This window comes from Maniola hyperantus, chromosome 21 (assembly GCF_902806685.2).
Source record: "Maniola hyperantus chromosome 21, iAphHyp1.2, whole genome shotgun sequence".
In the NCBI taxonomy this organism is placed as follows: domain Eukaryota; kingdom Metazoa; phylum Arthropoda; class Insecta; order Lepidoptera; family Nymphalidae; genus Maniola; species Maniola hyperantus.
In genome coordinates, this window is record NC_048556.1 from 9,650,715 (window position 1) to 9,677,171 (window position 26,457).

General features: G+C 36.0%; 1 protein-coding gene across 1 annotated transcript in view; it reads left to right on the plus strand.

Moving 5' to 3' along the window:
* The window catches only part of LOC117992619 (dystrophin, isoforms A/C/F/G/H-like), a 630,854-nt gene that overhangs the window by 132,749 nt on the left and 471,648 nt on the right, over positions 1 to 26,457 (plus strand). The window contains 2 exon segments of the mRNA XM_034980350.2: positions 5,165 to 5,263; positions 14,715 to 14,820. Coding sequence (XP_034836241.2) covers positions 5,165 to 5,263; positions 14,715 to 14,820 — 205 coding nt within the window.

The following is a 26,457-nucleotide window of genomic DNA, read 5'->3' on the forward strand; positions in this document are numbered from 1 at the left end:
AAACAAGGAAAAAAATCGAAAATTGTTTATTTCTAGTCATAATCACAAAAAAAATACTTAAATCATCTCGAACTGCAAACTTACATTTGTAGTTGTAAATAATTGAAGTACTTAGCAAAATAATTACACGTATCCATTCAATGTAGGTACAGAACCCTCGGTGCGCGAGTCTGGCTCGCACTTTGCCGTTTTTTTTTCGTTGCCTTGACTATAAAACTGTAAAATACACAAAGGAAGAAACAAGCATTTGAAAACAGAGCTGGTAACTATAGATGGTAGGCTAGGCTGGTAGCTACGAATATTCGTAGAGGTAACGTTCATTCGTTTAATTTGATAGACCCAAAAACTCTAAATTGCGGTCCCCAACCCAATAACAATGTAGTCGGACATTGTTCAAAGAAATAGGAGTGAAGCCGTTACAAATGTAATCACGGCCAATTCACTGGTTAATCTGATATTCGAATTGAAATAAGGGTGTCTAAAAACTGAGCGTTTTCAACGCTACAAAAACGCTGAAGATAAACTACAATGTTCTAGAATTTTATACATTTTTTTTGCAATTTTTTTTCCAAAGAAGATTAATGGTTGTAACTGGCTTATAGTTGGGCCAAATGATATGCCGTTACAATGCCGTATAAAAACCGGTTTTTATGCTTTAAAAAACTTTCCAACTGCGATTCGGACTCGCGCACCGAGTGTTCCGTACTACAGTCGTATTTTTTTACTATTCTTAAGCTTGGTCACCAATTAATAGTTTGAAATTTGAACGCTATGTGTATTAGTTTTAAGGCAAATTAATTCAATAGTAAATTCACTGAGCCCGATCTGTGCCTGCATTCAATTCCTCCTTGAGGCAACGCGATTTATTCAGACAACGTTCCAGTGTTGTTCTTTTTGGGCTAAAAGCGGTAAAAGGATCCCGTTTGTTACTCTTCTGGTACGGAATCCTAAAAATGAATTAACTGATTCCGACCTGTGCGTAAATCTTAAAATTAATCATTTTGTCCTATGATATTATAAAAAACGCTTTTGTAACATCAAATAATAGTTGGAACGTTTGAAGGCTATATGTGTAATATGCTCTAGGGGAAATTAATTCAATAGTAAATTCACTGAGCCAGATCTGTGCCTACATTCAATTCCTCCTTGAGGCAACGCGATTTATGCAGACAACGTTCCAGTGTTGTTCTTTTTGGGCTAAAAGCGGTAAAAGGATCCCGTTTGTTACTCTTCTGATACGGAATCCTAAAAATGAATTAACTGATTCCGACCTGTGCGCAAATCTTAAATTTAATTAATCATTTCGTCCTGTGATATAGAAAACGCTTTTGTAAGTAGCATCAAATAAATAATAATAGTTGGAACGTTTGAACGCTATGTGTATATTATGCTCTAAGGCAAATTAATTCAATAGTGAATTTACTGAGCCTACATTCAATTCCTCCTTGAGGCAACGCGATTTATTCAGACAACGTTCCAGTCTTGTTCTTTTTAGGCTAAACGCGGTAAAAGCGATTTTAAAATACGTTTCACCGTTTGGTACTCGGCAAATGGTTTTAGTGCTTTAATAAAAGTGGTTGTGTATCCGAAAATTGTACTTTGGCGCATAGTTATTTCAAGCCTCGAAAACGGTGATATCCCAGTGGTTAAGACGTCGGCCTTCCAGTCGGGGGGGTCCAGAATTTGACCCCGGGCATGCATATTCAGCTTTTCGTAGTTATGTGCGTTTTGAGCAGTTAAATATCACTTCCTTTAACGGTGAAGGAAAACATCGCGATGAAACCTGCATGCCTGAGAATTCTTCATAATGTCTTCAAAGGTGTGTGAAGTCTGCCAATCCGCACTTGGCCAGCGTGGTGGACTATAGCCTAAACCTTTCTCATTCGGGGAGGGGGCCTATGTTTAGTAGTGGGCTGGCAATGGGTTGATGATGAGTGTAGAACTCAAAATCTTATCAAACTTCTTGGTATGGGTGACGTGAAATCAAAGAAAAATTAGCGGTTTGTAGGCTACCTAGCGTCAAATATAGGAACATTTGACGCCTGCCAGTGACGTCGAAGCCACGAATTTTTCTTACAAGTCAGTTGTGAACTGTGATACTATATCTACACGTCATAAAATACGGGATCAATATGTTTTTAATCCAAGCCCCGACCAAAGCTATAGGACGGAATAGCTCAACCTTCACCCGGCGGATCGCCATCCCGACAAAACGATATACTAGAACAGAAACTTTGTAAACATACGGGCTAAAATGTACATAAAAAACGTAGTGGTGTTTGTATCTAAGAACTTAAGCAAATTATCAATTAATTATAATGTACCTATATTTTGTTATCCCCTTACAGGGTCTCATAGTTATGTATCTCATGTTATTATTGTAAGTGGATGCATGTGAAATGCATAATTAAAGAAAAAAGAATAAAGAATACTATTCTTCAATATAATATATCAACAGAACGACTAAGCTAAACAAGTTATTCAATTTGGAATTCAATTTTTTTGCAGGTTTTTCTCTTGTTATGTTTATGGTTATCGAGTTTATCATTTTGTAGATAGTGTTTTTTTAATATTTCAAAAGTATGTTTTATTTTTCATAATAAACATTATTACATTGACAAAAATTATCAACCAAAGCTGCTTGAAATTTAAAAAAATGTCTGAAAGTGTAATATAATCCTAATCACGAAAATCAGATGCTTATCTCCACTTTAAACGCGTACGTAATGCGCCGTAAAAGCGTACGAACGCAGCAAAATAATGTGTGGATGGTTTCTGGTTCGCGCTCTGCAACGTTGCCTGTCCGAGGATTTGTTGCCAACGTTATTTTTGATTTATTTTTTAGAGCAAAAATTATTAAAATCACCACACATATTATAAAGGCGAAAGTTTTTGTGTGAGAAGTGTGTGTATGTTTTTTACTCTTTTACACTAAAATAATAGTTTTTGCGTGAATGGATTTGGCTGAAATTTGGAATGGAGATAGTTTATACCCTGACTATTCTGCTTTTTATTCCGGAAAATCAAAGAGTTCCCGCGGAATTAAAATAGTCGCGAATATCATCTAGTCATAAAATAAATATTTGGAACACGCTACGTTTTTTTACATTTATTGAAGCGTGTGTTTAAAATTTCGGCATCAATATTGTAAATCAGTATTCGTAATGGTGACGTAACGGGCTGCGGTCCCAGATGACCGTAACCCGTGAGACCTCCCGCCCTCCCAGGGCCTCTCTCATAAATAAGTAATCCGAGAGGTCATGGATTTTATTTAGCAGGTGTTTGATAAAAACTAAAAGTTTGGTAGTTAATTTTTCTGTGCTGTGGTCCGTGGTAGATTTAAAAAATAATAATTAAATATTAAATACTAGCGCTTGACTGTAATCAGACCTGCTGGTAAGTGATGATGCAGACTAAGATGGAGCGCACTCCCATAAGAACATGCATATTCACTCTTGACTTGTATGTATATTAAAATTGGAGGGGAAAACTGAAAACTGATGCAGGAACGGTGTTCCATATCTTAGTAGTTCGAATTATTAACGAAGAGGCAAATTTCTTAATACGAGTCTTTGGAAATTCGACTACATATGGCCGCAGATCTTGGCGATGCCTTGCGGTACGATAGTAGAAAGGTGAAGGAGGAACCAGAGGAAATACCCATACCCATGCGTCTTTACTTCTACAACTCCTTAGAAACAGCCTGGTATATGCCCATGAGCCGTTCCAAAAATTGTTAGTGAAATGAAAAATAGTTAGAATTTGAAATGATGAATGAATCTTCCCTCGAGATATCCATTATTGCAAACAAAAGTGTGACAGATTTACTTTTTAAAAAATATTAAAAAAAATAACTACATATATCTGGCCAATGATTTTTTAGCAAAGAGAGTTTTTATTCTGTAGCTAACAATTTTGGGAACAACCTAGTATATTGGTATTATGCTATATCCACATAAAGATCTAGACTAGAGGGTTTATATTACAAAGTTACTGCTTTATGTCAAGCACTTCGGCGAAGTTTCCCACGGCCTCTTAAGCTAAGAGGAGGCCTTTGAAAATGACTGTGCCATTTTATAGATATTGTTTCCGTAAATTATTATCGAAACCCGATACATTGTACAGTTTGAGGATGCCTTTATTGTTTAGGAAAATCACTTTAGCTTGATAAGCCAAAATATGAGTGGGGCTTTAAGAATTATGATTGCATTAATTTTTTTTTTAAAGAATATTAGCCATGTTAAATGACTAATATTCCCCTTTCCTTTCCAACTAAGCGTCAAGCTTGTGCTAGGAGTAGATGCGACAATAGTGCAACGGGCGGGGTTTGAACCGGCGACCTTTCGGTTTTCAGTCCACTCCTCTACCCGTTGAGCTATTGAGGCTTACAGGCTACCTTGAGGATATTTTTTAATCGGGTTTCTTTTTTTCAAACTCAGCTTAAACAGTTTTAAAATTATTTGATACTTAATAAGTTAATTATTTCCCCTTCGTTCGATTAGCTAATTAGGCTTATTGGGTTTTCTGTCAAAAATTCGTAGTACTTACCTGGAGTTAAGAAGTTAGCGGTGTTTCAGTATTTCGCCATAAATATATTATCTTCTTATACAACAAAATTAATCATTTAATCATTTCATACTATTCGGATCAGCACCTATCGTTTCAGCACTTATGCCGCATATTATATTGCACTTATTATTTTTTACAATGACTGTCTAATAATTCCGTTATACCTCTCCTCATGTTTAAGAGCCTCAATAGCTCAACTGGTAAAGGAGTGGATTGAAAACCGAAAGGTCGATGGTTCAAACCCCGCCCGTTGCACTATTGTCGTACCTACTCCTAGCATAAGCTTCACGCTTAGTTGGAGAGGAAAGGGGAATGTTAGTCATTTTAACATGGCTAATATTCTTTAAAACAAATGTTATTTCTATGTACGGTCTAAGTTTTCTTATATTGCTATTTTTTTTAAAATTATTTGTATAATCTTTATCTGCGTATTTTTTTCATAATATTCTGTAGTAGGTAAATACCTCGTTGTCCGTGACTTCACTTGTTAAGGCTTCCACTGAAAACCAGCGCTGCAGCTTGCTGCAGCATGATGCTGAGTGGGAGACCTATATTTGGTTACACGTGACACTTTATTTAGTATATTTTTGTCTAGATCCGTGACTGGCTGTCGGTGGAGGTGGACATGCTGCGGGCGCAGCCGGTCGCCGTCGGCGATGTCGACGATATCCTGCAGCAGCTCGACAAGCAAAAGGTATGTACGAAACGTGAGGTATGTACGAAAGGTTTTTTTTTAAAAATAGAAATAGCGAGCAAACGAGCAGGCGGGTCACCTGATGTTAAGTGATTACCGCCACCCATGAACATTTGCAGCACCAGAGGAACCGCCGATGCGTTGCCTGCCTTTTAGGAATTTGTTGGTCCGCCCCTTGAATAATCCCATGTTGTAATCTAGTGGTAGGTATGTACGAACGGCTAAGTTGCCATCTCCACGGAGGAGAGAATCGTAGTGATTCTCGCCGTGTGACAAAATTCGATACAAACTTACAGATTTTGCGGAAAAAAAATGGAAATTTTCCGTGGTGCGCGCTAGCTTTTACGAATTTTAAAACGCACCGCAACTCAAAACACCGTGGTGCGCGCTAGCTCTTACTAGTTATCTGGAATATTGAAGGGACATAAATAATTTGGTTTACATCAAAGGAACGCGCGTTCCCGATGTATCGATCGGTCCATGAGATGAATTTAAATTAGGTAAAAATAGAATTTGAGGTGACATATACTTGAGTGTGTATGGGGTGTGGGCCCTTGTTTAAAGCATCAATCGATTCCACATAAGAGCCGAACCACTCTAGTTCACTCTAACACTACTCCGTGGGTATACGTCGGCCGTTAGTCGCAAATTTTAAAAAAGAAAAAGTTGAAAACTAAAACCCGATTACGATCGTCTTAATAAACGCTGAAATATTACAGTAAAATTGTTTTTCTGTCGCTTGATATATTTTAATGGTGTAATATATTTATGAACTTGAAATTTTACGTTTATATAAAAAGTTTTGAGACCCCCACCTTTTTTGGGTGCTACATCCGCCATATTGATTTTGTTCAAATGTAGTATATGCCACCCGGACCATAACAAGAAATCAATTGACACCTCATTAATCAAAATCGGCCTAATAGTTTAGCCGCTGCAGTGGAACACACATAAATACAAACCTACATACATACATAGACTGCCAAAATCATAACCCTTCCTTTTAGCTTTGCCGTAGTCGGGTAAAAAGGGTTCCTTCTGTACATATTCATCATGATCAACCCATTACCGGCTCACTACAGAGCACGGGTCTCCTCTCAGAGTGAGAAGGGTCCGCACATGGCCATAGTCTACCACGCTGGCCATGTGCGGATTGGTAGACTTCACAAACCTTTGAGAACATTATGGAGAACTCTCAGGCATGCAGTTGTCCTCACGATGTTTTCCTTCACCGTTAAAGCAAGTGATATTTAATTAATAAGAACGCACATAACTCTGAAAAGTTAGAGGTGCGTGCCCGGGATCGAACCCCCGACCTCCGATTAGAAGGCGGACGTCCTAACCACTAGGCTATCACAGCTTTTTTACACTGTACATATTACTCATGTCTAATCTATGATGAGAATCAAATTGCAGAAGATTATGCAAAATAACCAAAGTTATAACCCATTACTTTTTTGCAAGTTTAGGACGGATTCGGAATATTCAATAACATAAATCGGGAAATGCGTTCAAAATGATTGAATTATTTAAAGACGTGATTTGGTTTGATTTTCAGGAATTGGGAAACTTTTTAAATTTATTGTAGAATATCTGTTCGGAATATGAATATTTTTTGTACTCATCATCATCATCATTATCAACCGAAGATGCCCACTGCTGGTCATAGGTTTCATTTAGGGACTTCACATGCCACGGTCTTGCACACCCTGAACCCAGCGGCTCCCTTCGACTCTCCTGATGTCGTCCGTCCACCTAGTGGAGGCGTCTTCCGGTGCGAGGTCGCCGTACCAGCAGCTTGGAACCGTTTATCGGTTTTTAGAACTATGTTCTCTGCCCATTGCAACTTCAGCTTCGCCACCCGCTGCTATTGTCATTTCTGATTTGATCACGTAAAATAACTCCAAGCGTATAATATATTGTGCTGTATTTATAAAGATATTATATCTAAGTAAGAATAAATCACTGATAAAGATTTTCTAATCCATTCTTCCATACTAATTTTATAAATGCGAAAGTGTGACTGTCTGCTTGCTTGTCACGGCTTATCCGTTCAACCGATTTTGATGAAATTTGCCACAGAGATATCTTGCATCCCGCGGAATGACATAGGTTTCTTTTGATCCCGGGAAATCAAAGAGTTCCCACGGGATTTTTAGAAACCTAACTCCACGCGGACGAAGTCGCGGGAAAATTTCATAAAACGTAAACTTATTGATAAATCCTATTACAATGTAAAGGATTATTTTTAAGTGATAAGAAAGTTTGGGAATGAGTTGCAAGTGGTGATATTAAAAAGACAATCACGACTACCAAATTCGGCTTAGAATAATTAACAGTTCTTGATTAAATACCACGAACATGCTCTGAAGCAGACTATGTAAATGTAACTAAATGTATTTAACGGAAGCTCCACCATTGTCTAAACCGTTAGAGGATTTCTCTACTATGTAATCCAAAATCAATGGCGTTGGAAACTGAGCTAACCGAGCCTCGTGGTTTTGTATGATGGATCAAATATCCTTTGTAATCTTACAATCAAATATCAACTTTATTATTACCTTAATAGAGTTGCTTTCCTTTGGTAAGTTTTTACATTCACAAATTGGTGCGCATCCTTATTCCTTACAATGAGTTTTTTTGAAAAATGAGCCTTATATGCATTAAATTGCGGATTGTTTTCCAATAGCCAAAAAATGTTCGTTTCTAAAATTACTCGTAATAACTGAAATGATAATTTAATTGTGACTGAAACTAAAAAAGTTGGTTATTAACTAACTTTTCTGAAATATTTGTTGATTGTTTAATGTTGTCAGAATAAAGACTGAGCAGCTCAAATAAGTACAAGTTGGCGCTTACTACTGAAACTTAGTGGTAGAGTAACCGGCATACATAGCTCAACGGGTTGCGAAGCTGAAGTGGCAATGGGCAGGCACATAGTTTGTAAAACCCATAGACATTGGGGTCCCAAGGACCTAGAATGGCGACCTCGCACCAAAAGACGCAGCGTTGGAAGACCCCCCGCTAGGTGGACGGACGACATCAGACGAGTCGCAGGGAGCCGCTGGATTCAGGCGGTGCAAGGCCGTGGCGTGTGGAAGTCCCTACAAGAGACCTATGTCCAGCAGTGGACGTCTATTGGTTGATGATGATGATAATTTTTAAGTTAGTTCTTGACTTTAACTTAGTGGTAGATGACGATATGGGTAGTTATGTCAGTTTTTCTTCGCTGTTTACATTTTTAAATAAAATGACTTATATGATGATTTTTAATTTAAACTAGCTTATGCTCGCGACGTCGTCCGCGTGGACTACACAAATTTCAAATCCCTATTTCCCCCCCCTTAAGGGTTGAATTTTCAAAAATCCTTTCTTAGCGGATGCCTACGTCATAATAGCTATCTGTATGCCAAATTTCAGCCTGATCCGTCCAGTAGTTTGAGCTGTGCGTTGATAGATCAGTCAGTCAGTCACCTTTTCCTTTTATATATTTAGATGACTGTTTTTATTTCTATTTTTTTTCTCTTGTTTTTGTATGACTTAATTAATCTATTTTTTGAATATTATTATTCGACCTATTCTATTTCTTGCTATTTCGACCTGTCGCGTACTATACCTACCTACTCAATTTGACTCAGCTGGGTTGAACCCGGGACCTCTTTATAAGACCACGGTTCTTACCACTGCGCTAGAGAGGTCATGAAACCCTATAATTTGAAAGCCTGATATGGCAACGCGCTAGCAATTGTATTATTCCGTGCACGTAAATTATTTTCTTTATTCGGGGACGCGTAGCAATCGATAGAAATTTGATGTACGCTCCGCTATCACACACGGGCACAAATTGGAAATATATTTGACATCTACATCCACAGAACATTGAATACCTATCTAGAGGATGTAACCAGAACGCTAGCAAAAACTTAGCGTTATTGTTATATTACCTAAACACAATCCAATACCAATAACCATTAGCCTCATTTTGTAGTTTTAGTGGTTTAGTATTTTTTTAAACTCGCAAAGTATAGCGTTTAAAACTGGGGTCAATGCCCCACCTACGACGTGGCGAGTGGCCTACTTACGCAACGTTCGTTGACATCTAGCAATATATCGTGAACTTTTATAAAATATATATCTATACTATTATATAAAAAGGTTATGTCGTTAAGTTTGTTTGTAGGGGGTAATCTTTGGAATTACTGAACCGATTTCAAAAATTATTTCACCAGTAGAAAGCTACATTATTCCTGAGTGACATAGGCTATACGGGATTTTTAAAAACCTAAATCCACGCGGGTGAAGCCGCGGGGATCAGCTAGTATATTATAAACGTCTAAACTCCAGAAATATAAGCACGGTTCTTTTCGTATTGTTGATTTTTACCTAATTAATAAACGGCACTATGAAAATGCAAACAGTGGGCCGTTTCCTTTGGGCTACTCTGTTTACAATTTGTTAATGAATTAATAGTTCTGTACCGGTCTGCATTCGCTTGCAGACTTCGCGTTTTGTGGCTTAATTTGCTTAGTAGGAAATAAGGATACCTTGTATACGTTTATATTATTTTGTAACCACTAGGCTATCACCGTTTATTTTTAAACAATCCGGTATTTGATAACTAGTCAAAACAGTAACTTTTTATCAAACGTCGCGCGCTTAGTATGAGAGTTTCTATGAAGTACTCTCTATGAGCTTTTTGATGCTGCGAATAATGTTCTCAATTAATTAGCTCAACCGGTAAAGGAGTGGACTGAACACCGAAAGGTCGACGGTTCAAACCCCGCCCGTTGCACTATTGTCGTACCTACTCCTAGCACAAGCTTGACGCTTAGTTGGAGAGGTCAAGGGAATATTCGAAAGTACTTGTAAAAGTTTATTCGAATAAAAAAGATTTTTATTTATTTACTTATTTATTTATTTATTATTAGTCATATAACATGGCTAATATTCTTTTAAAAAAATAAAAAAAATAAAAAAATATTTGGCACAGTGACAGCTTGCATCCTACTTTAATATACACAATTACTTAGATACATAATACTTTAGTCCTAGGAAAAACAAAGATGTCCTACGGGATAAAGAAAATCCACGCTAACGAAGTCACAGCATTAACTATGTAGTACTAAATTTTTCGATTTATATTCTGTAGTTAGAATACATTAGTATACACCTCGTACACTTAGTGGCATGCTCTGAGCGTTTACATTGCGGATCTGTGTGTAGTGATTATGCCCACAGAGCTTTTAGCTTTAACTCTAGACATAGTATTCGCTTATGTTCATAGTAGCTGGCTGTCTGTGGTGTTTCTTAATGGTACTATAGGTTTTCCTTATTACGTAGACCAAGTTTTAAGGAAAGCGACAGGTCGAGATTGCAATCAAGGTGGGGACCCCCGCACTAAAGCGGGTGACTTGCGGGTGTGCGGGGCGTCCTCCCGCCTCGTACCCCGATTGTCGATTGCTATCTCGACTTGTCGCGTACTAAACATACAAAATCGCAAGTTTCTTGACCTAGTAGTGAACTATAAGTTGATATTGTCAGTCAGTCAGTCAGTCAGTGTCTCCTTTTATCTATATATACGATTTAATATCCTTCTTACTGAATTTTTTGAAAACAACTGAGTATTTTCACGTGAAATCTGGTTTATATAACGCGGTGGAAATAGCTACGACGCATGCGCGAAGTTTAGTGATGGAGAAATTCGATAGAATTTACTCGATAGGTTTGGACGCCCAGAATTGTTTCCAAATAAAAAAAAACACTGTAAATAAGATAGCGTGGTGTTTTGTGCAGATTTAGGACTACTTAAAACCAAAATAAACAAAAAGACAATCTCTAAATTAATAGTAAAAAACATAATCACAATCCATGTTTGTCTGGATTGACTGCTCCATTGTTCCTGAGTAACATAGGCTATATATTTTTTTTAAAATAGAGATCCCTATAAAAGTTGGAATAAGCTGCGAAGCTGAGGCGGATCGCTAGTTTCTAAATAAATATTTTTAGATATTGTGGTTTTTAGTACTAAACCACGATACATAATATACATAACAAGTTGACTTTTTGATCAGTTAAAGCAATATCAATAGCAAATACATACCTATTCATTTACTTCAATTGTTTTGTGTCAAGTCATTGTAAGTGTTTAGCTACCGATATTTTGAAGTTTTGGAGATATTCTGTGTCCAAGTTATTTTCCTATCATTTTGAATTCTTGATATGTAAATACTACCAGTATATGAGACATTGATTTTAAGTTTCTCTTTTAAAAATCATTTGTTTAATAAATCCTTTATTTTGGAAACTATTCGATTTATCGACAGTCGATGTATTTTAAAATGTATCGATAGAACACTTGCCATCACTATAGTACTGCACATGCGCTGAAAAGCTCTAGTGGTGTGAGCGTGGCGGGGGTGGTTGCTAGGCAACCGCCGCGCCGGCTAGCTACGAATGCTACGATACTATTTCTGAACGTAAGCCGTAAAATGGGTTCATACTTTATCAGTCGGGCTGTGCCCCTCAAAATGGAAGGACCTATTCTAGCCGTTGATTAATTTGCTTATTTATTTTACTCAAAACTATTTTTTTAAAGAAATATAATGCGTTTATGCTACTATTTATATCCTTTGTATAAGCCACTGTAATTAGGCAATAATATTTTTAGTTAGAGGATGAATTTCAGTCGTCGATCCTTAGATTGCTTTAATTTCGCATGAGGAGATTCCAAAAATAAGCCTTTTTATAAAGAAAAAACTCCATATCTATATAGGTAGCCATTCCATGTTCAAAATAGAGTTAAATATAAGCCAGTGAAGAAAATAGGGCCTTGGACTGTACTAATAAAATGATGTGGTTTTTTAATTAAAGAGTACCCACAGGATTTCCTGCGGACAAAGTTGCGGGCATCAGCTAGTACTCATATTATACTTGTAAATAATACTAATTAACTAAATTACTGGTCGAAAAACTATCTTGAATTTACTTTTAAATAGAAAACGTCCTTTGTAGAGCCCTGTGACCCAGATGTTATATTTTTAATATTTTACATGAAAAGCTGAAAAACGACGAGCTCGTCAATTAGTGTAGTGAGGTTACGTTAAACCAATTTGCGTGTTATATGATTCAGTTGCACTCATTAATGTGATGCTCGTGAGAATCGTGAAGCGTTTATTTTGAATATTCGACGGTGCAAACGGGCAAAAATCCTTAATTTTCATATATCATACTAGCTTATGCTCGCGACTTCATCCGCGTGGACTACACAAAATTCAAACCTACTAGGGGTGAATTTTTAAAAATCCTATCTTAGCGGATGCTTACGTCATAATAGCTATCTGCATGCATAATTTCAGCCTGATCCGTCCAGTAGTTTGAGTTGTGCGTTGATAGATCAATCAGTCAGTCAGTCAATCAGTCACCTTTTCCTTTTATATATTTAGATATTCGACGCGTGGTGAAAACGGCAAAATCCTTAATTTGGTGCTAAGGCTATATGCGTCCCAAAAGTGGTGTTGAGATACATTTCGGATGTTCAAAGAATCAAGTTATGACCGCAAAAACCACAATTTGATTTTTTATTTTTTTTAATTATAAAAATTAAAGATATTCTTTAGTGAATTACGAGAGCCAAAACACGATTGGCACAATTTTACAAAAAAATCGCGAAGTTTACAAATAGTTTAAAAATACGCATTTTTCACACGAGCATTAAAAGAAAAACCAGTTTTATTCGATTAATATAAAACTAATTTCAATAAAATTTCTATAAATCTCTAAAAATGCCTATGTCGATTCAGGATAAAACCGAGAGTTTCCTTTCTAGTTCACTCTCCGGTACTACTAGGTAAGAGTTTGTGAAGTTCTACGTATCCCCAGGGCGTCGATGCGATTAATATTACCTACCATAAAAATTAGCTAAGTGTGGCGTTTATTAATCTCGTAAGTATTAATAATAATTTTAAATATTTGACGACACGAAACGAAGCGGCGAGCGTGCCAATTAGCTCAGTCGAATATCGTTAAACCAAAATGAATTACGTTCTATAAATTCATTTGCACTCATTAATATTGCACTCCATATTAATAATATAAATGCTAAACCATAAGTTGATTGCAAAATTATGGGCTTAATTATTCATTACCTTTGTGTATTAGAGTGAGATGAATATCAAAATAAAATTGTATCGGATTAGTGCTCGATACAATAATATCGCATTGGAATTATATGAATTATTTTATTTACTCTCTGAATTATTATATTCTAGTTGAATTATCGAGTTTGTTATAGTATGATTGCCTTTAATCAAAAGAAGTTATCTAAGACAGGAACGATCGCATCGATGGACTGGGTAATTGATGGTCTTTCTACACTACACAAATTTTAAACTCCTATTTTACCTGCATAGGGGTTGAATTTTTACAAATCCTTTCTTAGCGAATGTCTAACGTCAGAATAGCTAACTGCATGCTCAATTACAGCCCGATCCGTCCAGTAGTTGATAGATCAGTTAGTCAGTCAGCTTTTCCTGTTATTTAAATGTAGATTGTACACCATATTTATATAAAGAAACATGTTATTATCTTTCTCAATTATAGCGATCTATTTTAATGTAGATAACGGGTACATGCCACGATTAATTTGATGTTTTTATTTGTCGATATTTCAACCCAATTGCACGGGTCGTGGTCACGACGGGACTGCGCTGTTACGAGAGATGAAGTTCGAGCTGTCATGGGCAGTAGCGAAATACCCTCTTTCTTTTTAAAATCATTAGTGTATAGCGATCTCTTCCAGGCAACCTTTGGCTAGAGGATATAGTAAAAATTAAAGAAAGTGGAAGGGGTAAGAGACGCTTAAATAAACCTGTACCTGTAATGGATGAAATCGATTCGAGTATTTACTACGTAATAGAACCGAGCAAGCCTGGAAGGTTTCCCGGGCGAGTGTTTACTTTCCTTCCTTTATGTGCCTGATAGCTCCGAGCAAACCTTTGCGCACGTAGGTTTCTTTAATAACGCTTAGGGCACGTCTTTTTATCTTTGACAAGTTCGTGGCTGGGCTTCGTTCGGTCTCTCTTGATGATAAATGTATGAAGAAAAAAGCTATTTACATATTTTGGCATACTTACTTTAAATATTTAAAAATAGATGATGATGATGCCTACGATTTCACATGTAGAAAAATACAACTCCTCCTTTTTTGAAAGTCGGTTAAAAAAAGCCTATGTTTCTCCTTGCTTAATCTTCAATTTATCTGTGAAAGTCCCGTCAAAATAGGTTTAGCCGATTTAGGTAGATCAGAAGATTAGCCCGTTCAAACAGTCAAAAGTTATTTATTAAAGTATAGATAATACCCAATTAATTATTAATGAATATTAAAAGAAAGAATGACTTCTTTTGAATGAATTCTTTGCCTGAAAGGATGGCTTTAACTGATTGTTCTTTCCAGGGTGTACTTCGGGAGCTGGAGCAGAAAAAGCCGCAGTTGGACGAACTCCTGCACACGGCGGAGAGTCTTAAAGGCACCGAGAATCGGCAGCAGCTACATGGGAAAGGTAAGTCTAGACTCTAGAATCTAGATAATAGTTTTACCTTTAGTATCCATTTTCATCTTCTGTGCTATACGCACGAAGCGGGCGTGGTCATCACGGAGTGACTTATTTAAGGTGACGCAGTACGCTCGACCTAACCTGTTTGCTTTTCACTTGACATTGTATGAGTAAGGTAAGAGGCACGATGATTTTCACTGAAATCAAGGGTTTAGGAAAAGTATTTTTGAGAAAAAACTACTGAGTTTATGTTTGCATAGTATAGTTATTTCAACTAATAAATAAATAAACTATGTCTAATGTTACATTTCTTTAGAATTTTCATACCCCTAATCTTATTTATTTACGCCCAAAGTCTGTCATAAATTTAGTGTTAAAATAGAAATCTTTTGAGGCTCGTAACTTTAAAATCAAATTTTTTTTTTTAATGTTTTATATATCAATAAACCTAGATAACGACGAGATTAATCGATATAATACTTAGTTTTGAGCGTACAAATTAAAAAAATGTAGTAATTACCCTCCTACGTTTGTATGAAGTAAGCTCCGTCCTGAGCCCTCTTAAGGGTAGATGTTGTTTGCCTTACAAAATCTGCCACTTCTGCCTGCTGGCTGACTGCCTGGTACACTCTTGCCAAGGCCCGCTCACAGTAGACTTCATTTGGTCGAATGGATTGCATGGGTGACCTTTCTCGCTCTATGACGCCCGCACCTTGCCTCGCACGACAAGTCGCTCGATGGAGGATCGCTCGAAGGATTATTTAAATGATAAGCAAGCTTGGGAATGAGTTGCTTAACGGCTATGTGATAGTTCTAATAGGTTTAACTAATTTTGTAAAGTGGTGATACTAAAAAGAATACCCAGCTGAGTTTTGTGGGCTCTTCTCAGACCTGAGCGCGTTTAGAACCCTCGTAGCGTTAGTTTTAAGTTTGCGTAATAATTATCACCACTCTATATTACAAATCCAACATCTGACTATCAAAATGAGTAATTTATTACCTACTAGATGATGCCCGCGACTTCGGCCGCGTGGATTTAGGTTTTTTTAAATTCCCGTGGGAACTCTTTGATTTTCCGGGATAAAAAGTAGCCTATTTTTTTTCCTTGTCCTTCCCCGGGATGTAAGCTACCTCTGTACCAAATTTCATCAAAATCGGTTAAACCGTTGCGCGTTGGGCCGTGAAAAGCTAGCAGACAGACAGACAGACACACTTTCGCATAATAAATCATTTGACTTTGACTTTGGAGGCACTCTTGTAGACAGATGTGTCCGACGAACTTTAATATGCGACTCAGTCCTAACTCGGAAAGACGCTGTTTGATGCCAAGTAGTTCAAGTTAGCCCATGACGGCAATCTCACCTAGTGGTAAGTGATGATGCAGTCTAAGATGGATGCGGGCTAACTTGACTAACTTAATAGGTAATGCTCGCAACTTCATCAGCCTGGACTTAGGTTTTAAAAAAATCCGTGGGAACTCTTCTGTTCCGGAATAAAATGTTGCCTATGTCAATTTTCGAGACGCGAGCTACCTCTGTATAAAATTTTATGTAAATCGGTTAAACGAATGGGCCTTTAAGAATCCCGTGGGAACTCTTTGATTTTCCGGAATGAAAAATAGCCCGTTATTGTACCCATTGTTATTTCTAAGAATAACTAGCTGCCCTGGCGAACTTCGTTCCGCCTAACAGTTGATTAAATTTTTTTAAATTTTTCTCTCCGTAAGAACCATCCTCGTACTTCAAGAAATATTATAAAAAAAGAATTAGCGCAATCGGTTCAGCTGTTCTCGAGATTTGCGATCAGCAACACATTTAGTGATTCATTTTTAAATTATAGATATACAAATCCGTCAAACTTTTTTTTTAAAGATATTAGCCATGTTAAATGACTAATATTCCCCTTTCCTCTCCAAATAAGCGTCAAGCTTATGCTAGGAGTAGGTACGACAATAGTGCAACGGGCGGGGTTTGAACCGTCAACCTTTCGCTTTTCAGTCCACTCCTTTACCCGTTGAGCTATTGAGGTTTTAAATTAGAAGTTAGTGTAGGTTGGGTATTTTCTCTTAGGTTAAAGTAAATTCGAAGTTTGCCCGAATTCATTATAAGTCCGTCGGCAGTTTCAAATATGTTTATTTAACAATATGAAGCCATAAACTTTCTCTCTAAACAAATGCTTTTCTTTTACCACCCTTATATAACCAATTTCACTTAAACAGGCTCTGAATTCCACTTTTCTTTTTTTACTTTTATAGTACTTACCTACTCCACCGTATCTTAGGGTGTGGCACTCAAGTTTTGTTCCACCATGTGTAGGCAACACAGAAAACCTGCCATCTGTCACCCGTGAGTGGAGGTGTGACAGTGGTAGCGGCGTCGGACGGACGCAGTGAGAGAAAAAGATGGACGAGATAAAAGTAATTAAGCGAGATATAAGTACTAGGTGATTAATTAAGCTAGATATAAACTAAGTGGATGTTACAAGTGTACCTGAATATAAGACTGTGGACATCGGAACTGCGTTTGATTCATATTAGGGTCATCCCAAGACTAATAAACCCGGATTGGAGGTTAAGTTGTTTATATCAGAAGATTGGATGTGATTCATGCCCAAAAATGCGGGTCTATCCTGGAAGATGTTAAAAGTGCCTGTACAAGACGCATAGCAACATATTTATTAGGTACTTATATCGGAAATTATATGAAGAAACCTACCTGAACGAATAACAAAGTGAAAATGAAATATATACAAACTGCAATGGTGCTACACTATTACTTTGGGAGTACTTGAGTAGACCTGTATCGAGTTGGAGGGCTTGTCTCCAACGCAACTACTCAAGAGATTGGTTTGAGGAAAGCACCTTGCACTGTCTGGAACAAGCAGAAGTACGTAGGTCGATGGGTCCAATGCATCTATAGGTTGTATTGAAACGGTGAATCTGTGTACTTACCTTCTTACAGTGGATGTTCATTAAAGCATGGGTGAATATTAAGAGTGCCTAATGTTAGATTACTGCATCAAAATACCTAAGTAGGTATTTGATAAGTTACAATATTACCAATTGATACTTTTAGAACAGAGTAAGTGAAGGCTATAATTATTAATAGTAAGTAGATATCAGCATTATGACTTATTTGAGAGTTCAAAGTAAGGGATTATAGTTTTGTTCTGACTGCTTTAATGGATTATTATGTAGGGACATACCTAGCCCAAGATTTGATCTATGAAGTTATAGTAGAGTAGTACTAACACCTTGTATTTTAAAATCGAAATAAGGTAATAAGTGATATGAAATACTTTAAACCAAATAGGCACCTACCTATATTAAAGTAGAATCAAGAAAACAATTAGATTATTATGTAGGTAAGTACTTGATACATGAGCTAGTGTAGAAATATAAAAAATAGAGTTTATTTGCTAGAATGTGGTACAATTTGGTCTTAAATCTGTTTTGATCTAACACATTCAACCAATAACTGAGTGTGTAAATTATTACCTATAGTACATTATCATAGCATAATAAAATGTGAAAATTTAGAATGAATATCTACTTAACTTTATCTATCTAGGAAGTAATGTTAACAATATAATTTTATTCAAGTCTTAATTTAAATCATTCAACAATCATTTTAAAAAAAGAAATATGTACATGTGCTTTAGTTAAAAATAGAAATAATAATCTTACAATAACAACGGTCATATCTACATCAATGGGTCAATCAATGGTTTTAGTGCAAAATTTGGGTTATATACAGGGGTCTGATATAATCAAGTAGGTATGTACTTGATACTGGTGTCACTTAAATGAAATATTTCCGAGATTATTCAACTGTTACCATTTTTTTCATGTTTTGACAACTTTTCTGATGATGTCCACGACCCTGTGACCCCGACTTGACGATGAGGTCGACGAATGTGAGATGAACAAGTGGTTTTGGCCTGCATCTGTGGTGGAGAAGTGCACATAACCTTCAAGTTGTGATTGGAAGCAGTCATGTACCTGCATGGATCGGATAAGAACACAGTAACTCTTGGTGTGAGGCCTGTTGTAATGATACAAAAGAAAAAAAAGCCATCCCGGCCTGCCTCATTATGATGGAGGCTGTAACCTCAAGGTATTGTTATGTAATACAGTAATAAGAAGGTAAGAAACATCTGAATACTACTATGGTTAATTGAGGCAAATCTAGTTTACCTAGTAACTAAAATAAAGTCTTAAAACTTTGAATTGAATAGTCTCAATATGAGTAGTTATTCTTCTTTAATTAAATAATTACATACTTAACTATACACATAGTAATATTTTAGTACAATTTAAGGATAGAATGCCTGAAATATGTGTCAGGTGCATGTGTTTTCATTACCTACCATTTAATGTAAGATTTTTGGATTTGGGTCTATGGTAGGCATGGTATGGTTGTGAGAATGATAGACAGTGATAGGGAGACTAATAGAGTCGATTGCCAGATGCACCCATTGAATACCTATCTACCGACTGAATAGTCTGTATTATGTACTGACAGACATAGATCAACCCGCAGGCCCTGCATAATCAAATATGATTTGAGTTCTCTACTAAGCTACTACTGGACATAAAGAAAAGATTTTGGAAAATTAGACCTGGGGTGGATCAGCTAATAAATAATTAATTGGTCCACTAGATAAAGTAGGTAACATTGAACCTATTTTGAATCTGTAGGTTTACTTATTCGACCAAATTAGAGTTATTAGATTACTTTGAATACCTAGTAAGTATAGGGTATGAAATATCAGGTTTGAATTAATCTAACTATGTACATACCAGAAACAGAAAGACATACAACACTCATGCTCACGAAAGTAGCCATGTGGATGTTGGAATTTTATTTGATTCTTATACCAATAAAATTTATATTAAGTGCTAGTATGTACTTTTGTTCCGTTTGCTCACCCTTGTGGAAATTATAAATTACATTTGCTGCAACCACCATTTAAGGAGAGGTGAGGTTATGAAAGGAAAATGAATTGAATCATTATTATATTAACCTAAAGTGAATTTAACTGATCAGATCAGATGAAAATAAATAAATGGACTTGAATTAAAATATTTATTTATCAGCATAACAGTGGTTCTTTCAAATGTTCTTAGAGTTTTATAATTAAAAAAGGTAAAATTATGTGAGCTATCACATTCATATAAAGTCACTAGTAGCTGACATCCTCTTATACTAATAGATGACATGCATTCGTGATTTTTAGAATTTGGAAAATAAAAATAATAATAAAATAAAAACACGTTTCCACTTCTCATGCTCGTAAGGTTCTATTTTACGCAGGCTATAAGAGGACTAAAGTGCGTTTCATGCTGTTATACACAAGGTATTTAGAGGTAAACAACAGTCTCTCTGAATGACATATGGATGAGAAAGAATTTATGTAATTTCTATGGTGCCAGTGAACTTTTGCACTTGTATTGAGGTTGCGACCTATACCTACCTACAAACTCATTACAGCACCCTCATTTAATCCCTACTCTTTTCGGTCAATCTATAGATATGTACTTATAGTAATATTATATTGTTACATTTCCTCGCAATCGAAGTGAAAATCAGTGTTTATAACTCGGCTCAAGTGGCTTGTTTGGTGCCCTTGTTGTACAATCTGCTTTCATAAATCAAAGCCTTTAGGTACTTACTACCTCGGAAAAACACACACTGAACAACAGGTTAACTACCAAGTACATCATATTTACTGTTGTTATTATTGGATTGGCTTACCAACTTAATAGATGATACTATCTGCTGTAATAATAGAAATTAGAAAGAAATACTAAGTTACGAAGTTCAATTTTTATGTACGAGTAAAGGAAACTTTAAAACATGTGTCTCTAATAACAAAAGAGAGTTACGAAGGTGTTATTAAATGAAGCGGCAATGACTGTGGCAATGTTATGTATAACAGGGTCTGGATTGTTGTATTTCTTTATATAGCCTACTAACACATAATTTTATCATATCGTTGTTTCTCGGGTATAAATAATGCACGAATAATTCGATCTCTGACTTAGGTTTAGATCTGAAATAAGAAATGAAATTGTCAGTATACAGAGAAGTGTAAATCTTAACCTTGCAAGCCCCATCGGATAAATAGTGGAGAAACGGATTCCCTACCTTTACTGCCCAAATTTTGACTAGCCATTTGACTTTGGAAAAAGGAGCTTATGAGATGCATATTTTTACTAAATAAATAAATTATTAATATAATTATTATAAACAAAAGACGGATTTGTCTCTTGTGTGTGTGCCCTTAAATTATATTAAAATTTCAAACGAGTTGCACAATTATTATCACCTGCAGACATTACACGTAGGGCGATTGTCTAAAACCTGCATCAATCATTATTGTTCTGATTGGCTGAATTTGTGCGATTCTTGTTGCAGCAATGCATTGTGGCCAGTAGTGGGCGGGCATTAACCAATCAGAGATGATTGCGATCGTGACATTGTAGCTGTCAAACAACCGCGGTAGAGCCCACGGTGAACTAAAGATGTTTACTACTGTAGATACTCCACAAATAGTTGAGAATATCGATTTGAGTGTTGAGTTCAATAGTCTCGGTAACTAGTCTTTCAAATCATTAATCAAATTACTGAAAGCCATAAAGCAAATTAAGAAGAAGATTAATCAAATGAGATATTAAGGGAGCAAACACTTAGCGGGTTTGCCATAAACGTTGACACTATAATATTCATTCTATTGACTGTACACAAATAATCGCTTCTGGTGGCTGTCTTGGGGAAGCTAATAAAAAAAAAAAAAATGGTGTTTAATATTGTTATGATATAACGTGTCATTGTTATGAATGTGATTATTATTTTTAGACTCTAAACGAACTGACAACCAGTGAATAAGAGAAAAGGATACCGACTTATGTATGGACTTAGTCCTGGTGCGATAAGCGGTGATCCCTGAGAATATTAGAAACGAATACCGACTTATGTATGGACTTACTCCTGGTGCGATAAGCGGTGATTCCTGAGAATATCTGAAAAGAATACCGACTTATGTATGGACTTATTCCTAGTGTGATAAGCGGTGATTCTTGAGAGTATTTTATGATAACCTAACGAGCAAATAAGAGAGAAGAATACCGACTTATGTATGGACTTATTCCTGGTGTGATAAGCGGTGATTCTTGAGAGTATTTTATGATAACCTAACAAGCAAATAAGGGAAACGAATACCGACTTATGTATGGACTTATTCCTGGTGCGATAAGCGGTGATTCCTGAGAATAGTTGAAAAGAATACCGACTTATGTATGGATTTATTCCTGGTGTGATAAGCGGTGATTCTTGAGAGTATTTTATGATAACCTAACGAGCAAATAAGAGAGAAGAATACCGACTTATGTATGGACTTATTCCTGGTGTGATAAGCGGCGATTCTTGAGAGTATTTTATGGTAACCTAACAAGCAAATAAGGGAAACGAATACCGACTTATGTATGGACTTATTCCTGGTGCGATAAGCGGTGATTCCTGAGAATAGTTGAAAAGAATACCGACTTATGTATGGATTTATTCCTGGTGTGATAAGCGGTGATTCCTGAGAATATTTTATGATGAACCAACCGGCAAATGAGAGAAAAGAATACCGACTTATGTATGGACTTATTCCTGGTGAGATAAGCGGTGATTCTTGAGAATAGTTTATGATAAGCCAACAAGCAAATAGGAAAAACGAATACCGACTTATGTATGGACTTATTCCTCGTGTGATAAGCGGTGATTCCTGAGAATATTTTATGATGAACCAAGTGGCAAATGGGAGAAAAGAATACCGACTTATGTATGGACTTATTCCTGGTGTGATAAGCGGTAATTACTGAGAATAGTTTATGTAATATAACTTGTCCCAATTGTGTCAAAGGTTGTCTATTTTATATGTTCCAAATGAGACATATTGTTATTGGAAAATTTAATTCATGTCCCAATTGTGACATACAGCAAGTGGAAATTTTTGATTTTGTAGCAATCGTGCCAAAGGAGGGCAGCATTGACTATAATATAGACCTAAGAATAAGGAATCAAGAATGACAAATGGAAGGTGGCAATACTGACGTAAACAATGGATCGTATTCCGGTGACAAAAGCTGGTCCTAGTAAGAACCAACAAACGAATTGGAAAACGGCTGACGAAGCGTCTGAAAAATGACGAACAATAATAGTCTGGTAAAACCTGATTCGATAATCCCGATGCGAGTGGACGGTGATCTTCAGTATGAACTTCAGCAACTGATCGGGTCGCGATGGTGACAAGAGCGAGTCTAGTTAATTTGATGGAAAACAAGCAGACTAATTCGGGGTCGGCAAGTGGAAAGGGTGTATCCTTTTTATTAATAATAATAGATTTATCTACAGAATAGAGGTACAGAAGTAGATATCATGGTTGGAAATCACTTTACCTGTTCTAGCAGATACTCACTAATGTTCAAGGGTTACTTAAATTCAAATTAAAGTTCTTATAATTGACGTATTCCGTTATGATATATTAATTATGTCTTGCTGAATTCGGTACGTAGTAGCTAGAAGTTGTATAGACCCTTTAAAGTAGATCTAAAATGACATGCTGATTGTAAATGCTAAATATCGGTTCATGTTAATGTACATCTTCGCAGTCACTCATTGTATTACGTTGATGTTTGGTGGAAACAGCACAGTAAAGAGCAAATTCTTAAATACTATTTCAAGTAACATCTATTCCAATAGACTATATAAGCAGTTCGCGCACGAAGGCTTGCTTACTTCACTCGCTAGGTATTAATGTATGGATCGCTGATATGTTATTAAAGCGTATAAGTACACCAATGTATCACGAAATAATTTCCTACATCTTTGTCATTCATTTGTTACACACTGACACGAGACAAGCAACGGTGACCGATGCGGCAATTCACGGCTCAGCATGACGCTGGGTTGGTGCAGCGTTTGGTGCTGTTTGTCCTCAATCACCGTGTTCAAGTTAACCATATTATCATAAGAGGACGAGGGTCTCTGGCATCGTTCGTCCTTACGCGCTCAAGAATGTACAAGAATGGAAGTTTCCAGAAATCAGATTTTATTGTATGTTACATCAATTAAGTCTATAGTGCCATGAAGGACTCGTTGCTTGCGAGACAATAAAATGGGGCAACAAAACGCCGTCTGTTGCGCTCTCTATCGCACTTACGGGGCTTATGGTAGACACAGTTATGCATGCATCTGCCCCTAGTGCAAGGATGATATGGGGCATCACAGGTAACGAGTTTATAATAATACAATAATACCTTGGCTAACATCATTGTGACTTATTTTGTTATATTAATAATAGTATTTGTTGTGCTACAATCGAGATACAGTCAGAGGCAGTCGTCTCAGTTATTGAAAATATAGGATTACATTTTACACATTGTAGATCTCATAGTGATCTGTACTGTGTGTATCATTATCAATTAGTGGATTCATGTTTCTTTAAATTTCTGGAATAATATGATTATTGGGGTCTCCTTAGAATACATTGTGGTTTGTTTCGATCTTAGTACTTATTAATAATAACAACTACATTTAACCATATTATTTATCTTGACTTCGTAGACATAGGTTCAATATTCAATAACTCAATTTGATAGGTAATTATCTTTTATTGTTATTCAAGTAGAGTACAAAATATGGTCACATAATATCTGTGCCGACATCTCTGCCTTTCTGGTCTGCAAAATTATTTTACAATCATTATTCATATACTTACCGATATTGCTTAGTATAATACTACATATATGCAATTAAAGATTGGCATATTGTTTTCTTATTATTTGTTTTACGTTACATACTTATATTGTAATATATATATATATATATTTTTTATTTTTTTTTTCAACGGTGTCAATCAGTAGGTACCACTTGAGAATAATTAAATGTCAATTCACGATAGTCAAATTGGTAATGCATGAAACACTACAAAGACATTATAATCAAGGTCAACTCATATCAAATATTCATCAATTGTATGAGAACATTGGATTATAAGATATTCTTTTAATTTATTTTTAAGTTTAAAGAAATTATGAAGTCTACAGAAGTAGTTAGGTTCATTAGTATATTGTAAAACTTTGTGATTAATTTTGTATAAAGTGTTAGTAATGGTCAATGGGATCCAACAACTCTTACCATATCTCTTAAAATGTATATACTAGTGAAAATATTGTAATTTGTGTTGCATTAGAGCATTATGTAGGATTAGAATTCATGTCATTACAGTGGTAAGAAGGAAAGGGCAAACAAACTTACTTTAATTGAAAACTGATAGTGACATTGTTTAAAATCATAGAGTACTTAGCACTCAGAATTCAAGTTGGTGATAATTCACTATCCTTCTTTTCTTTCCTCGTTGTTGTTTTGTTTAAGGTTGATTATATTTTATTCGCTTTAAATGCAAATTACCAAAGATGTTTTATAATTCTCATAATTAGTATTGCCACATTTGCCATGCAAATATTTATTCACGTATTACTAAATACAAATACAAACTTGAAGAATATGTAGTTCATAATAATATTTAAAAATAAAATTATTGATTTCACTATAATTTCCTTGTATTAAGTATTAACATAAATTGTGTTGATTTCAATATTTGATTATACTATTGTGAATGGGTTGTATACGTATATCACTAACAATAACTAGATCATACAATTTTCTTAATATCAAGCTTAAATCAGAATGACTTATAGTATTTACTATTTACTTATCTCAGTGTGATTTGTTGTGTATTTATAAGAATTAGACTTAAAGATGTTGATTGCAATGTACATAATGATTATTGATACCAGTATTTTGTAGGTCTCATTGGCACTTGTTTTGTGCACTTGTTAAATCTAACAATGTTAACTTTGATCTGTTAGAGGAATTATTATACTAATCATATTAATTATAATATAGGACTGTTAAGGTATTCTATGTTGCTCCTATTGAGTTATGGGTATGAGGGCATTACCCTCGGTTGGAAGGCCGAGTGGTCAGATATGAGGACATATCTGGAGCAGGATGGACGACTGTAGGCAACACAGAAAACCTGCCATCTGTCACCCGTGAGTGGAGGTGTGACAGTGGTAGCGGCGTCGGACGGACGCAGTGAGAGAAAAAGATGGACGAGATAAAAGTAATTAAGCGAGATATAAGTACTAGGTGATTAATTAAGCTAGATATAAACTAAGTGGATGTTACAAGTGTACCTGAATATAAGACTGTGGACATCGGAACTGCGTTTGATTCATATTAGGGTCATCCCAAGACTAATAAACCCGGATTGGAGGTTAAGTTGTTTATACATGTTTTAGTCTCTATTAGAATGTATTAAGAACTGTTCACAACATTCAGGACCATTGTACTAAGAGGTTGTAAATCTTGGACCGGCGTTGATTCACGAGGTAAGTGGTGCTACATTTTGCAGCAAACAATTGAAGGTTTAATGCTAATAGGTTTAGGGGTTAAGTTTGCGTGAAATGTTTTAATTTTTGTTACGTTGCTCAGTGTATAAGAATGGCTAGATGTTAGCCGGTAAGTAGCAATATCTCGAGGGGTTTTATTCTCACCTGGTAATAAAGGAAGCTGATTGTACTTTATA